At 34.9% G+C, this 15,771-nt stretch overlaps 1 protein-coding gene across 4 annotated transcripts in view; it reads right to left on the reverse strand.

The window, feature by feature from the left end:
- The window catches only part of VPS13B (vacuolar protein sorting 13 homolog B), a 761,111-nt gene that overhangs the window by 204,103 nt on the left and 541,237 nt on the right, over positions 1-15,771 (reverse strand). For all 4 annotated transcript variants that reach the window (XM_012762009.3, XM_012762013.2, XM_012762010.3 and 1 more), the window contains one exon: positions 13,558-14,245. In XM_012762009.3, coding sequence (XP_012617463.2) covers positions 13,558-14,245 — 688 coding nt within the window. The remainder of the gene's footprint in view (positions 1-13,557; positions 14,246-15,771) is intronic.

A 15,771-nucleotide genomic window follows, 5' to 3' on the forward strand; every position in this document is an offset into this window, starting at 1 on the left:
TATGTTATTTACAAAATAATGAACAGAGACGAATCAAATTGATGTAGAAATATTAACATGATGCATAAAAAACTAGCAAGCAAAACAGGATAATATGTAGAACAAATTATAGGTACTGCATATTCAAACTTATATAGTGTTGGAAGAATTGTCATCCTTGTGGCATTTAAAATACATAACTATTATTTTCTACATTTTTCTAGAGATAAGGATTCCAAGTAACAGAACAATGTATACTAAGGTAATGTAAGTACATTAACTATCATACTGTATATTAACAACAATAACAATAAGACGCCAAAACTAAAAAACATAATAAAAGACTGAATTACATAACCATATAAAACTTTTGACAAAGAACATCATGAGTAAAAAGTCAAATAACAAAAAAGATGAAATTGCAACATATGTGACAGAGACAGAAAAAGGATATCATTAATGTACAAAGAATTCACACAATCAACAGATACCAATATAAAAATCAGTGAAGGATAGAATGAGCAATTAATAAATGAAGAAAATAAAGCAATTAACAAAAAATAAATAGCATATAAACATTTAATTATATGAATATTAAAAGCTACTAAATCTTAGCAATAATCAAAGAAACTATTTTTTTTTTTAAATAAGGAAGAGTTTTTCACCTACCAGATAATCTAAGACTAAAAAAAGATAATGCCTATGTTTATGATTCTTGATGAAAGGTCCACTCTCATCCAATAGTGGCAGGCCTTTCTGGAGGGTAATTTTATAATACATAACAAACTTTAAATGTGCATATCATTTGGTCTAGCAAATTAACTTGTAAGAATTTGATCCAAAGAAGAAATCAGGTAAGTGTGTAAACATACACACACTCATTGGAAAACTGTTTATCATAGCAAAAAAAGAAAAAAAAAAGAAAAAGAAAACAACCCATCTGTCCATTAACAGATTAATGCTTAAATAAATAATGGTAATCCACATAACTGTTAAAGACAATCAAGAATATCTAGGCCGGGCGCTGTGGCTCACGCCTGTAATCCTAGCTCTTGGGAGGCCGAGGCGGGCGGATTGCTCGAGGTCAGGAGTTCAAAACCAGCCTGAGCGAGACCCCGTCTCTACTATAAATAGAAAGAAATTAATTGGCCAACTGATATATATATATAAAATTAGCCGGGCATGGTGGCGCATGCCTGTAGTCCCAGCTACCCGGGAGGCTGAGGCAGAAGGATCACTCGAGCCCAGGAGTTTGAGGTTGCTGTGAGCTAGGCTGACGCCACGGCACTCACTCTAGCCCGGGCAACAAAGTGAGACTCTGTCTCAAAAAAAAAAAAAAAAAAAAAAACAAAGAATATCTATATGTACTGATATAATAAGATAGCCATTTTATATTATTAATAGGAAAAAAACCCCAAGCAGGTTAAGCATTTTTATTCACTGGCTATTCAGGATTCCTCTTATTTATTTATTTATTTTTTTATTTCGGCATATTATGGGGGTACAGATTTTAAGGTTTCAATAAATGCCCATTTCCCCTCCTCCCCCCACAAGTCTGAGTCTCCATCATGACCATCCCCTAGATGGTGCACATCTCACTCATTATGTATGTATATACCCGCCCCCCTCCCCCTCCCCCCTGCCCAATACCCTATTACTGTAGTACCTATGTGACCACTTAGGTGAGGATTCCTCTTATACCAAGTATTTATGTATACATTTTTCTATAGGGTTCTTTTTCTTACTGATTTATAGGAGATCTTCATATATTCTGACTATTAATGTTTTATTTGTCATATGTAGTGAATGCTTTCTCATATTTTTAAAAAGAGGTTGTCTTTAAATTGTATTCTGATGCTTTTTGCATGTATCTTTTTTTTTTTTTTTACAGATGTGGTATAAAAATCTATTAACTTTTACTTTATGAATTTATTCCTAGCTGATTATATATTTTCCTATAGTTTCTTTAAGTACTTTTAAAGTTTTGTTTTTACTTTTAGCTGTTGAACCTTCTGGAGAACACTGTTTTATCAAAAATGGGAAAAATCTGCTCAGCTTCATTCTTAATCAGGGACATACAAATTAAAACAAGAAATACAATTTTTCATTCATCAGGATATCATAAATTAAAAAGATTCATAATATCTTGTGTCGGGGAGAAGAAAAAGACATGGATTCCCCTTAGATGGTGGATAAGAGTATACATGCAGTATTTTTGCATGGGCAGGTGAGAATGCTGACAGTGAGTATCTATCTAAATTCTAAATGTCCATGTCCTTAGAATCAGAAAGGCATCTGTAGGACTCGATCTTAAAGAAATACTTAAGAATACATAGACAGACGTTCAAATAAGTTGACTGTAGCATCATTTGAAATATTACAAATTTGAAGAAAATAAAGCTAAATATCCATCTATAGAGAAATGGCAAAATAAATTATGACTATACTATGAATACTACATAGAATATTATGCTGCTGATAAAAAGAGTCAATCTCATGTACTGATATAGGAGAGCTTCCAATGGTATTGTTCAGTGAATAAAACAAAGAAACAGGACACAGATTTAGTAAATTACAGTGTAAAAAACCTCTCTATACATACATACACATATATAGAGAGAGTTTTTTTTTTTTTAAGTACTGGAGGCTGATAATCTCTAGGATGATCCTAAATATATGCTGACATACCAGACCTTCATTGAACATACATATGCTGACACACCAGACCTTAATTGGACTTCAGGATTGAAGACAAAATAGGACTATTTAACAATCATTACAAAAATTAAAGGGGAAAATAATAAGTATTTCAATGGATATTTGATGTCTTTCCCTCATCAAAGTATAAACTGTGGCAACAGCAAATCCTGATAATGTAAGTAAGAGTTTTCCAGGTAAGTGAGGTAAGGTTTTGTGTTGGTGCCTCTTTTTTGAGTTGAAATTAGAGGGCCTGGCCATCTGGCACCTAGCCTAGGAGCATGCTCTGAAGTAATTACAGGAGGAGATGACTTAATGGGAGATAAAATAAACCAATTGGCAATAGTTGAAAGCAGAACAGAAATTAGAAATTAAAGCAACTGTAAAAGTCTAGGAAATATATCCAAGGAAGCCAAAATTGACTATTTCCCAACAAAGTATCAGTATACTTGGTTTTAAAAGTATGCCTAAATTTACAGGGTTAATAAAATATAAAAATTGAAATTTGGAACATTCTAGAAAAATACAGGTTGAATGGTTGATGAATACTGAATGCATGACAGGGCTGGTGGCTCCTCTCCCAGTTTTAGCTAACATCTCTACTTTGGATATGCATCTAAACAGTCATTCTATTTAGATGAAACAGCAGTAGCAGCAGAAGGGTATGTCAGAGTCACAAAGAAATGACTCAAGTTTGAAAAGTCACTCTTTGTAGTCCCTTACATTCTAATAGCTAATGATGAGTGACATGACTCTTACTCTTCCTGTACTGTCTTCAATTTAACAACTCCTTGATTCCATCATCAGATCTAGAAAATATGATTCATATTATACCAATTCTAAACTGCTCTGGAGGCAAGGTAAGTGCCACCATCTCCTTGTGGATATCCAGGAATTTATTCATAAGCATTTTCCCCCCTGCTCTGCTATTCTGTACCTGCTCTGTATCTCATAAGATGTGATGGGAAGGTCAAGAAGAAATGTCCTGGTTTGAAATCCAAGGCCAGTAGCCCACAGGAACAGGAAGAGGAAGGGATTAAAGTGATGTTTGATCATCAGTGTCCACTGGCTCTTACTTTGAGAATTAAGTCTTCCATACCATTGCTAGAAGGAAGTATGTTCTTTCTACTTAATGGTACTAATCAACAGATAATATGTAAAATATCATTCAATGAATTTCTTTTAATTTATTTTCTGTGCTGTTCTGTGGTGTTCTTGATCTCTCTTCCTTTTGGTTGTTTTCATGTTAAATCCTAATGTGGGTTTCAGATATTTTATTTTTATTTTTTCTGACACTTAGGAGTCACATGTCATAGATACTTCACAGGACATTTGATTAAAATTCAGTACAAGTAACACAGGGTGCTATCCAGTAAAAACAAACAAACAAACAAACATGTAGTCACATGTCCAAAGAAGACCACCTCAATCTCACCTGTAAATCTCTTCTCTGCTCTAACTAAAGTCTGTGTCCTATAACATTAAAGCCAATCCAGTGCCTTTAAATTATTGCCCCCCAACCCCATTTTTCATTTTAAGTAAATGTTGATAAATAAAATGGGTGTCACAAAGGCCAGGGCACTAATCTTTTCCTCATGCTCCAAAATAAAGGTCTATTAAGCTCTCCCTTCACTGCTAATAATTAGAGAAGTCCCAACTTATTGTTGAATAGTACTTCATATTTTCAAGGCATTTCATAAATATCTCATTTGAAGTTCAGATTAAATCATTAAAGTAATAAGATCAGATATTATTATATCTATTTTAGAGATAAGGAAACTAAAGCACCAAGAAATTCAGTTATTTGCCTCAAAGAGCTTTGGTATTAGGACCAAGATTAAAAGTCAAGTTTTCTGATTTCTATTCTAATATCTTTTCCAATATAATATTAATTCCCACCACTTGCTGGGTCCTTTCTTATTTACCCTTCTTACCACCTTCCTCCCTGAGTGATGTACTACATTGCCTCTCATTTAAGAGATCTACCTACTTGCTGATTCCTGTAAAAGTAATAATTCCATTTCACATTACTGGCCAGCAAGACTAAATTTTCAGATAAATGCTCAAGTTGTGATCAGTATGACATTAAAGTCACAGGTTAATTCTAAGCCTTTCCAGGGACATTAATAAAACCTTTAATTCTAAAGAGACATGTAATTCAATCCTTTTCTTAAAGTCACAATAACTAAATGAAGTCAAGATATGATTTATGAGGTGTAAGAAGCCATTTTATGACTTTTCAACTATTGGTTTATTCAAATATCTTTGGCACATTTTCTGCAGTCCTATTCATGAAAGGGTAAAAAAGCCAATTACTATAACTAAAATTTTTCAAACTACATAATAGTTATAATCACACTGAAATGATGTGAATTTTGGGGGGCCAATTACAACCACTATTTAAAAATAGAATTAAAGATATTAATAGTGTGACAAAAGAAACAACAATAATATTAACATTCATTGAGCCTTGTGCCACATACTTAGCTAAGAACTTCACACATATTGTTTAATCCTCATAGGGACCCTAAGAGGTTGCTACCAGCATTATCTCCATATTATAAATAAAGAAACAAAGGCTTAGAGAGAGTAAATAACTTGCCCAAAGTCATATAGCTATAAGTAGTGGACTTGGGATTAGAACTCAGGACTAAAAAACTCCAAATCTAGAGCTCTCACTGGACTCTGTATTTCAAGTTTGACTCTTAATTGGACTTCAAGTTATACTTGCAGCATTTATAAAACTTCAAATTGCAGAGAGTGTCCCATATAGTGATATCATTTCTTGGATGTTACACTGCCTTACACAGAAGTGTGTTATTAGCTGCTTTTTCAGTGTGATACACTCTAATAAACTTTAAGTTCTGTATTTTAGTCTTGCTGATGTCTGAAAAGTTATAATCAGGTAACTAAGTTGCAAGAGGGTAGAAGCAACTGTTTTCAATTGGTTTCTTTTTTAGTTCCTAGCGCACATTTATGAGTAACAAGATACTGGACTAACTGTGCACTAAGTAAGTATCAGACTTAGTTAAATTCCCTCAGAATGGTTCAACTCCTTTACAATTAACCAGATGGCACAGTCATTTCTTCAAAAACAAACAAAAAGCCCCAAACAAACAAGAAGAAAAATGACTTTTCGAGGCTGCCTTGGGCTGCATAGTAAAGATATGAGGCAATTTCAAATCTGGACTCCATTACTTTAAACAAAACAAATACCAATTTTTCAATATTTATAAACACAACTAATACGATTATGTTAAAAACAACTACATACATCTTTATTTAAATGAGAACTGCCAATAATACAGCTGCTACATATAAAGGTGTTGGCAGAAGATCTCATTTCTGTTAGAGGTTGCTCCAGGTGGGAAGGGCATGGGACAACCCATTGCCACACTATTTTAATAAATTATAAAGAAACCTGTTAAATCACAGATGTATTATCTACTTGGACTGGATGAAAAATTATTTGCAGTACATTATTAGTATTAATAGTCATGCAAGAGGCCTGCAGTGGCTCACGCCTGTAATCCTAGCACTCTGGGAGGCTGACGTAGGTGGATCGCTTGAGGTCAGGAGTTCGAAACCAGCCTGAGCAACAGCAAGACCCCGTCTCTACTAAAAATAGAAAGAAATTAATTGGCCAACTAATATATATAGAAAAAATTAGCCGGGCATGGTGGCACATGCTTGTAGTCCCAGCTACTTGGGAGGCTGAGGCAGGAGGATCACTTGAGGTTGCTGTGAGCTAGGCTGACGCCATGGCACTCACTCTAGCATGGGCAACAAAGTGAGACTCTGTCTCAAAAAAAAAAAAAAAGTCATGCAAGAAATTCAAGTTGATAATTTAGTCTTTAAATAATCTTCCTGGTTTTATATCAAGGAAGTAAAACAGCACTATATATAAAGATATACTTAGTATAATTATTGCATAATTTAGTATTACTAAATTATGCAGATTGGGGATTATACTTTACCAATAATACTTTCAAAATCATAAGTAATTTCATCATTTTTACTCACTTTAGCTTTCTCAAATATACGTAGGTATAGATATAGATTCCATTTATCATCTATTCTGGGTAGCACCTCATATAAAATTTAAGATATATACACATTAATGTATATATGTGTGTATATATATATTAGTCTCTTGGTATCTGTGGGATATTGGTTCCAGGACCTCCCACAGATATCAAAATCCAAGGATGCTCAAATCCCTGATATAAAATGGCCTAGTATTTGCATTACAACCTATGTATATTCTCCTATATACTTTAACTCTGTGGTCCCCAACGCCTGCCCACCCACCCGCAGCTTAGTACCAGTCTGTGGTCTGTAACCTGGCTGCATGGCAGGAGGTGATGAGTGGGCAAGCAAGCAAAGCTTCATCTGTTTTTACAGCTGCTCCCCATCCCTCGCATCACCACCTGAGTTCCACACAGTGCCCCTCTACCCTCAGCCTGTCTATGGAAAAATTGTCTTCAATGGAAAAATTGTCTTCCATGAAACTGGTGCCTGATACCAAAAAAATTGGGGACTGCTGCTTTAAATCATTTCCAGATGATTTATAATAACTAACACAATGTAAGTGCTAAGTGAATAGATGTTATGTTGTATTGTTTAGGGAATAATAACAAGAAAAAATATCTGTACATGTTCAGGATAGACACAATGTTTTAAAAAATATTTTTGATCCATAGTTGCTTGAATCCATGGATACTGAGGGTTGATTATATACAATAATCCTCCCTTATCTGTGGTTTCAGTTACCTGCTGTCAACTACGGTACAAAAATACTATATTTTGAGACAGAGAGACCATATTCACATAAATTTTATTACAGTATCTTGTTATAATTATTCTTTTTTATTATTGTTGTTAATCTCTTACTGTGCCTAATTTATACATTAAACTTTATGATAGGTATGTATGTATAGGAAAAAACCTAGTGTATATATAGGGTTCAGTACTATCCACGGTTTCAGGCAACCAATGGGGGTCTTAGACATATATCCCAAGGATAATGGATATTATGCACATATATTTAACTATATAATTTTTAAATTATATGTATCAGTCACATGTTCTAGGAAAGGCAGGTTGACAAGGGGGAAATGAATTTCAAAGCATTTTCTCTTCTAACTTGATTTTGTAATATACAAAAGGGAAGTCCTAAGGAAAACATGCAGAGAACACCATTGCTGCCCTTTGAGTATTTGCTTAGTGGTGACACTGAAAGAATAAAGTTAATGCTGACAACTCCCTAGGAGAGTAATTGTTGATTACAATATATTTAGCTGATATGTACTCAGAGAGGTAAAGATATAAAAGTATCACCTTTGGAGGAAATTCTATATTAAGTCTCTTAGAAAGATAGGCCCTGGCTAATGGACTAGAAAATATTATTATTATTATTAAATTACAGGATTTCTGGTGCCAGCCCAAACTAGAATAAGCTCACTGCAGCCTAATTCTCTTGCTGCTTAAAATTAAAATCCCTGTAAAAAATACAATAAGCAAATAAATACACGAGGATACTAAAAAATAAATAAGAACAATGCAGATAGGGGAGGGAAGTCCAATTTGTGGATATGACCTACATGGTGGTGAATTTCCCAGTTTGCTTTGTTTTTGTTTTGTTGTTGTTGTGTTTGCTCTTTTCTCTTACAACTCTGACTTGAGAATGAGTCCTACATTGTGGTACACAGTGTGGCAAGGACACAACTAAAATTCCAACTGAAATACTGTTTGGGAATTAAGGCACCTGTATTTTTTTTTTTTTGGTGTTAACATTTTACTAGTGTTTTTTTGTATTTTAATTTTTTTCTTTATTTCAGCATATTGCGGGGGTACAAATGTTTAGGTTACGTATATTGCCCTTGCCCCACCCGAGTCAGAGTTTCAAGGGGCTCCTGTGGTTTTAAGAGTAAGGGAGATATACGTAACCTAAACATTTGTACCCCCATAATATGTTGAAATAAAAAGAAAAACAGAACAAGAGTATGGGAGAAATCCTGCTGCTTTTTCTTTTTTATTCTTTCTCCTGGCTTTGCTCCAGGGGTTGGCACTGTGTGTGTGTGTGTGTGTGTGTGTGTGTGATGGTTGTGCAGTGGTGGTAGTGACACAGGGATTTAAGACTTTAAGCAGCTGTTACAACTATATTACATGAGGTAAAAATAAACACACCTGAAACAAATGGAAATATAGCAGTTCTCAACAGAGAAACAAACTACAAAAAAATAGAAGTTTTAGAACTGAAAAATTTGATAGAAATTACCTTATCTAAATAACAAAGAGGGGAAAAAAGAAAAAAAATGCGAGTCTCAGGAATTTATAGAACATTAAAAAGCTTAAACAGGAATCACAGAAGGAGATTGGTACAGAAAGACTATTTTAATAAATAATGGCCAAAAAGTTCTCAAATTTGGTAAACAAAACCAAACAAAACCCCGTAAATTTACAGTGGGTAAGTTTAGAGAACCACAAACAGGATAAATTTAAAGAAACCAACCCCAGATACATAATAATCAACCTATAGAAAACCAAATATAAAGAAAAAAAAATTTAAAACAGCTAGAGAAAAACAATGCATTACATATATGGAAACAATGATTGGAATGAACAAGGATTCCTTATCAGAAACCACAGAGGATAGAAGACAGTGGAACAATAACTTTAAAATGCTGAAAGAAATGTCAACCCACAAATCTTATATCTAGCAAAAATAAGCCTTCATTTTTTTTCAATTCATAAAAAAAGAGATACTCTCAGATGAAGGAAAACTAAGAGAATTCACCACTAGCAGCTCTGCTGTAAAAGAAATGGAAAAGGAAGTTTTTAAAGCTGAAGGAAAATGTACCACAGGGAAATGTGGACATTTGGGAATGAAGGAGGAGCACTGGGCATGGTAAACACCTGGGAATATAAAAGAATACTTTTTCCCTCTTTAGTTTTTAAAAATATGTAAGATTACTGAAACAAAGATCAAAATCATATCTGGTAAGGTTTTCCATAAATGTACATGTAATAGATATGATAATTATAGCATAAATGGGGGCAGTAAAGGAACTATATGGTTGTGAGGCTCCTACATTTTCCTTGAAGGGATAAAATGTTACAGATTATCTAAGTAGATAATCTGTGAAATATTAGGCATATATACAGGAAACCTCAGAGCAAATGCTAAAATATATTACAAGGAAGTATAGCCAAAAAACAAGTAGATAAATTAAACAGAATATTAGAAAATAATTTGAATTGCAGCTAGAGCTGAATCTACTACTATCGTGTTTCCCCGGAAATAAGACCTACCCATAAAATAAGCCCTAGCAGGATTTCTAAGCATTTGCACAATATAAGCCCTACCCTGAAAATAAGACCTAGTGATGGGTGTGGCTACGCAGCGTATCTGCACAACCCATGCATTTTGTTGTGGAGCGGGAAAGAGGAGGAGCAGCCCTTCTCATCTGCCCCATGAGAGCTCTATTGCTCGACAGAGATTGGGGCCAATGGTTCTAAAGGAAATAGAGTCACAAGAAATTCAGGATGGCATTCAGGGTTTGGAGAGTTATGATGATGTTCCAGAAGAAGACAACTTAACTATATTTGAATAAATGTAGATTGTTGTACCATACTTAAAAAAAAATAACACATCCCCTGAAAATAAGCCCTAGGGTGCCTTCTTGAGGAAAAATAAATATAACACCCTGTCTTATTTTCAAGGAAACACAGTAATAAAAAAAATAAATTTCAAGAGTAGTTCTCTGTATCCAAACAGTTTCCCTTAAACTACCCCATACAACTGATACTAGCTTTTCTAAATTGCTTCTCTGGAAGTATAAGTCATAGCTCTTTACTCATTTAGGTATTTCATAACCCTCCATAGCATGAAGATCTAAATTCTGCTAAACCTTCATAATTAATCATAATAAGTATGGTTATTAAATAAAGTGACGTGCTTGAAGGCAGAAACTGAATCTTATTTATTAACAGTTCCTCATATTTTGCATTTGTCTGATAAACAGCAGGTGTTCAAATTGAATGAATGAATGCATTTTAGAATTATCTCTTTTCATTTTCACAATTGCCCTGTGAGATAGGTATATATCTTGTAAGTGACAGAATCTGAACAGGTTTTTAATATTACCAAGGATTGTACAGTGTAGGCACATCATGGATATATTTAATATATACCAATTAATCAGTTAAAACTTAGAGAGTAATCATTTGCATGGTCTGATGTGGGACAACAGAGGCCGGCTGAGAGAACTGTGGATTCACATCTTTCTCTCCAGGGAACCATAGAGATTGAGAATTCAGACTCAGCAGTCCAACAAATCTTGGTTTTGAATTATAGCTCTGATTATTGTTAGGTCTGTGACCATAGGCAAGTTACTGCTCTAAGCTTTAGTTTTTCTAGTTTCCGTGTCTGTAAGATAGATATCACATTTCCTATAGAGTTGTCATTGGGATGAAATGAGATAATGCAATTAAAGCAGGTAGTACAATGCCAGGCACACATAGTGAATACTCAATAAATGCTAATTATATTTTACTTTTAGCCATTGTATTTTAATTATTGCTTATTTGGCTTTTTGACAAATTTTCTCAGATCACTAAATTCATTTTTAAGAAACATGATCATGCAAATTGATCATGCTTATCAATAACCAAGAGTTATTGTATTGGGATAATGTAAGTGTTCAAGTAGATGCATTTTGTGTTGGGAAAGGCACCATAAGAATATTATGCAGAAGATGCTCCTTAGAAGATATATAAGCCTTCTTCTCCCACATGCATCCCCATATTAAATCTGCCCTATAAAGGCACTCTAGCTTCCTCTCCTGAAATTTGGTTCCATGTTGGTTTATTAAACCAGAAGTACTTTTTTTATTTTAACCTAGGAACTGATTATAATTCAAATGCATATCTTTGGTATGAGACCTCATAACTTGGCTGAACACAGACACAGATAAAAATATATAAATGTATGATTTGGGAGTATATAAATAAAACGATTAAAGCAGACCTACTCTCATAATTTAGGAAAATGGAAACAAGCCCACCATTGGCAGTTCTCTTAGACTCTGGCTTGCTTTAGTTTAACAATCAGTTTCAAAGGCTGAGGGTAGATACAGAGTATATCCTTAGGTTGGACTTGAAGTAAGCAAAATGAGTCTTCTGTGATCTATGCACGTCTACAAATACAAATTTAGAAAGAGATAAGAGTCCCTTTCCCCTCCTACTTTCCTCTGCTTTTCCCAATTATCATTTAGTAGAGGTCACTGAAGCCACCCACCTATAAAATGACTGCAGCTGAGTGAACTGAAGGACGAGCTGAGAATTAAGAATTACTCTCCTAATCCTGGACCTAGTTTTGGCTAAAACTAAGCAGACCCCCAAACAGCTATTAGATATGTAGGGAAGAGTTCTTGAATCAAGTAACATGTTCCACTACCCCAGTACTGCCCCAATGTCCAGTGCCCCTGCAGTACACATTACATCACAGGCAGTCATTAAATGAGAACATGTTTGAGAAAGAGAGGCAGTGTTGCCACTAAATGTTTAACAAATGGCTCTCAGAGTAGGAGAGCTGATTGATAGCATTTGCCAGTATCTATGGCATAAATACTCTCACCACAGCCAATTTAAGCTACCAGTGATTTAACAACTGTCTTGCAAAGTTCCTGAAAGTCTAACAATCAGCTCTTTCAAGCCAGTATGAGCTAGCCAGCTTCAGCACACTATTGGAGAGAGGGCCAGTAAGTAGTCTAAGGAGTAACCCTCTTTAGCAACTGGCCAGTTACCCCTTTCTAAAGCAGGGGATTTGCACTAAACCTTGGCAAGAGCCAAGAGCTCCTTTGATCCTACTTTCTTGGGCTGAATCCTGATCCCTACACCTGCTATCTACTCTTCAGGATCCTGCTCCATAAAATGGTTCTTCTTAATGCCAAGAATGAAGCAGCCTGGCTTCCAGATTAGACAAATTCTCCAAATGCCTCATTGCTGGCTTCCACCTACTAGATGGGACCACCTGCTAGCAAAAAAATGTCTGAACTATACCTTGCTAGGGCCCTCTTTGAATACTGAGTCTTTGGTGACTCAGGTACCCTCTCCAGTCTTTTTGACCAAATAAAGTAATATAGGGAAAAGGTTTCTCGTTATACCTTGCTTGACCTCACTGGCCCTTGTTACTTAACAGCCTGTATGTCTTAAATATGAATCTCTGCTCACTTTCCTAGTCTCAACAGGCAACAAGCTTCAGAAGTTCTATACATTACTATAATATAGGTCACTCTCTATTTATAAGGAAGATATGGATGGGGCAGCAAGAGCCAGTTACCCAACACATTAATACATGTTTTTGTTATAGATATATGAAAATCTTTAAATATCTTACTTTATTAATAAACATCAATTACATTTAACATTATACTATTGTAGCAAAATGATTAGATCAAAAGAATACCAAAACAATGAACTTCACTTTCTAAGGCTTTTCTTTTTTATCTAAACAGCTGCATTAACATGGAAAGCATAACTATGCGCCATTAATATGAAAAAAAATCTATGCTTCCCATATACTGGAAATTGTTAAGCATCTCTACAGTCAAGAAAGAATCCCTATTTCATTCACCTCCTTAAAAAATTTTGAATATTCAGAGGCATGGTAAGAAAACTAAAGCTAACTCAAAACATTTCAAACATTTACTTAAACATGACTCAGCTGTGGAACATGAACTTTACATATCCTGTAGAGAAAAGGAGGCTTGTCTGGTCTGCCAGCTGTTTACTATTTCATCAATCTTGAATCTGTGGGAATAAAATGTATACATACAGTAGTAATTATTACACTCCAGTAAGTTTGAAGGTTCTTACCTGAACATTTGTAATCAGAGGCTACCCCTTTAAGCACAGCATCGAAAATGGATATTTCCACTCGCTGCTTTCTGTGATGACAACTCAGAAGCAAGGAAGGCTGGGATACAATAAAGTACAGAAAAGGCTCTAGCTGAAAGTCACTGGTTCCTCTTCGACCAGGCTGCCGAACAATAGTTATACCAAGTGCTTGTCTAGCAGATGACCTTGTGGATGCATGAAGACTTTCAAGAGACAGGACCCCTATTTTTTTCCCTGAAGGAAAAGAAATGCTGCTGCTTAACAGATCTTCTGCTGTCACCGTGGAAATACATGCCTGGTTGGGCTTAGCAACATCTGAATCAACTTCTGGGAGATTTAATGAACTCTTGCCTGTTTTTTCATTATCCTTCTGTTCTGGCGATGTCGATTTGGGTAAGGCCATACAGGAATAGGTCATTAGTGAGATTCTACTTGCAGTAATAAATATGTCAAAGGGAATAAAATTTAGATTTTTCACAATTGATGACTGGCGTGAGGGACGGGCAATGCGATGCTGACTGGCACCGCTATGTTGCTCTATTTGTACTATTCTGATTTTAACACTGTCACTGCCAATTCCACTATCCTGAGCACCACTGTATCGAGATGAAGTTTCAGCCATGCCTCCATCAAATGTATCCATTTTTTTCTGTTCTTGTTTAGAGATCTGTAAGGAAAAACAATAAAATATTCCAAACTAGTTATATGCCATGTGATATTATATAAATAATGTTACATAAACATATTAAAAAGTAAATTTTGAAAATGGATCTAGTATAACTTGAAACATAGAATCATAAAAAGAGATTAGGTGCCAATTCCCTACCCCTCGAAAAAAAAAATCACCCTAAAATGCCAAGGAAATACTTGAGAAAAAGCATTTAATGTACATTTCCATCATGAAAATATACTTGCATCAGGCTTTCTTTCTTTAGATTAATACAAAGAAGCATATATCTTTAAAAATGTCTCTTTAAAGAATTATTTTAATAGGTATTCTTTACAATAATTTTTCCAAGTAATATAATAAGCTTTCCAAAATCATGATTACTGGTAGTTGAAATTATATTTTATATAGGAGTAGTTTATATTATATTGTTTACCCTTGTTATAAAATTGATTTATCTGTTTTTGGATAGTAGGAAAGAGAGGGAAAAATTAGTAGTTCTAAATTATGAAGGATAAAGAAACCTAAAATAATTGCATGTCATTTTAAAAGATGTTTATTTCCCCTACTACAATAGAATCTGAAGCAAGGGTAATATAAGTAATCAAGTAAAACTGAGTCATTAAGTAAGTAATTAAAGCCCTTGAAATTGGACTTTTTTTCTTTGTGCAATACAGGCTACTAGTTCTCAAGATTTTCTACCAATAACTCCTTAGAGAACAAAGAACAACTTGGTGGCAGCAGTAGTAATAAGCACTTTGGTAACACTACTCCAAGACCTTTAGCTCCCCTTTCTTATATCACCTAACCATCAGTTTGCAACTCGCTATTTCACTTACTTTTCCCACAGAATCAATTGAAGTAACCATAAAAAATCCTTTAGAAAGAAAAAGAACCCCAAACCCTCCCCACCTCCATGTTATCACCAAACAAAACCAATGATAATATTTTAGAGCACTTCCTTTCAGTCTTTTTACCCTACCTATGCATATGTTTTCCCCACCGGTGTTCCTTTTGTAACCAGCCCCCCACTGAACAAATTTCAATGGCCCCTATATAATCCTTTCCCTTAACTAACAGGCTTGACCTTTTGAGTTGTTTCCCAGAAATGGTGGATATTCTGTGAGACAAAGGAGTTGAGATTCCAAAGCCTCTCACCCCCATGGCAAGATTCCTGTGCCAAGAATCACCAAATCACCATCCCCTAAGACCTGCCCCTAGGCACATGGCCCATCCTTTAAAAGCCCATGATATCCCTTAGTTGGAGATGGATTTGAGGCAGCTTCTCCTGTTCTCCCAACAAGACATCTGTTGTATTAAAAATTCCTTTCTTCCTTGGCAATCCTTGTTGTCTTGATTATTGGATTTTTGTGTAACAAACAACTGGACCAAAACTAGACCAAAACCCCCTTGCGGTTTCGACAACACTTTGTGATTATAAGTGTACTATGGAGATGAACTGATAACCCAATTTTTTGACATGATAATATATTTTTCATAAATACAATTTTTAAAAGCTGTATTTT

The sequence above is a fragment of the Microcebus murinus genome, chromosome 7 (genome assembly GCF_040939455.1).
Source record: "Microcebus murinus isolate Inina chromosome 7, M.murinus_Inina_mat1.0, whole genome shotgun sequence".
In the NCBI taxonomy this organism is placed as follows: domain Eukaryota; kingdom Metazoa; phylum Chordata; class Mammalia; order Primates; family Cheirogaleidae; genus Microcebus; species Microcebus murinus.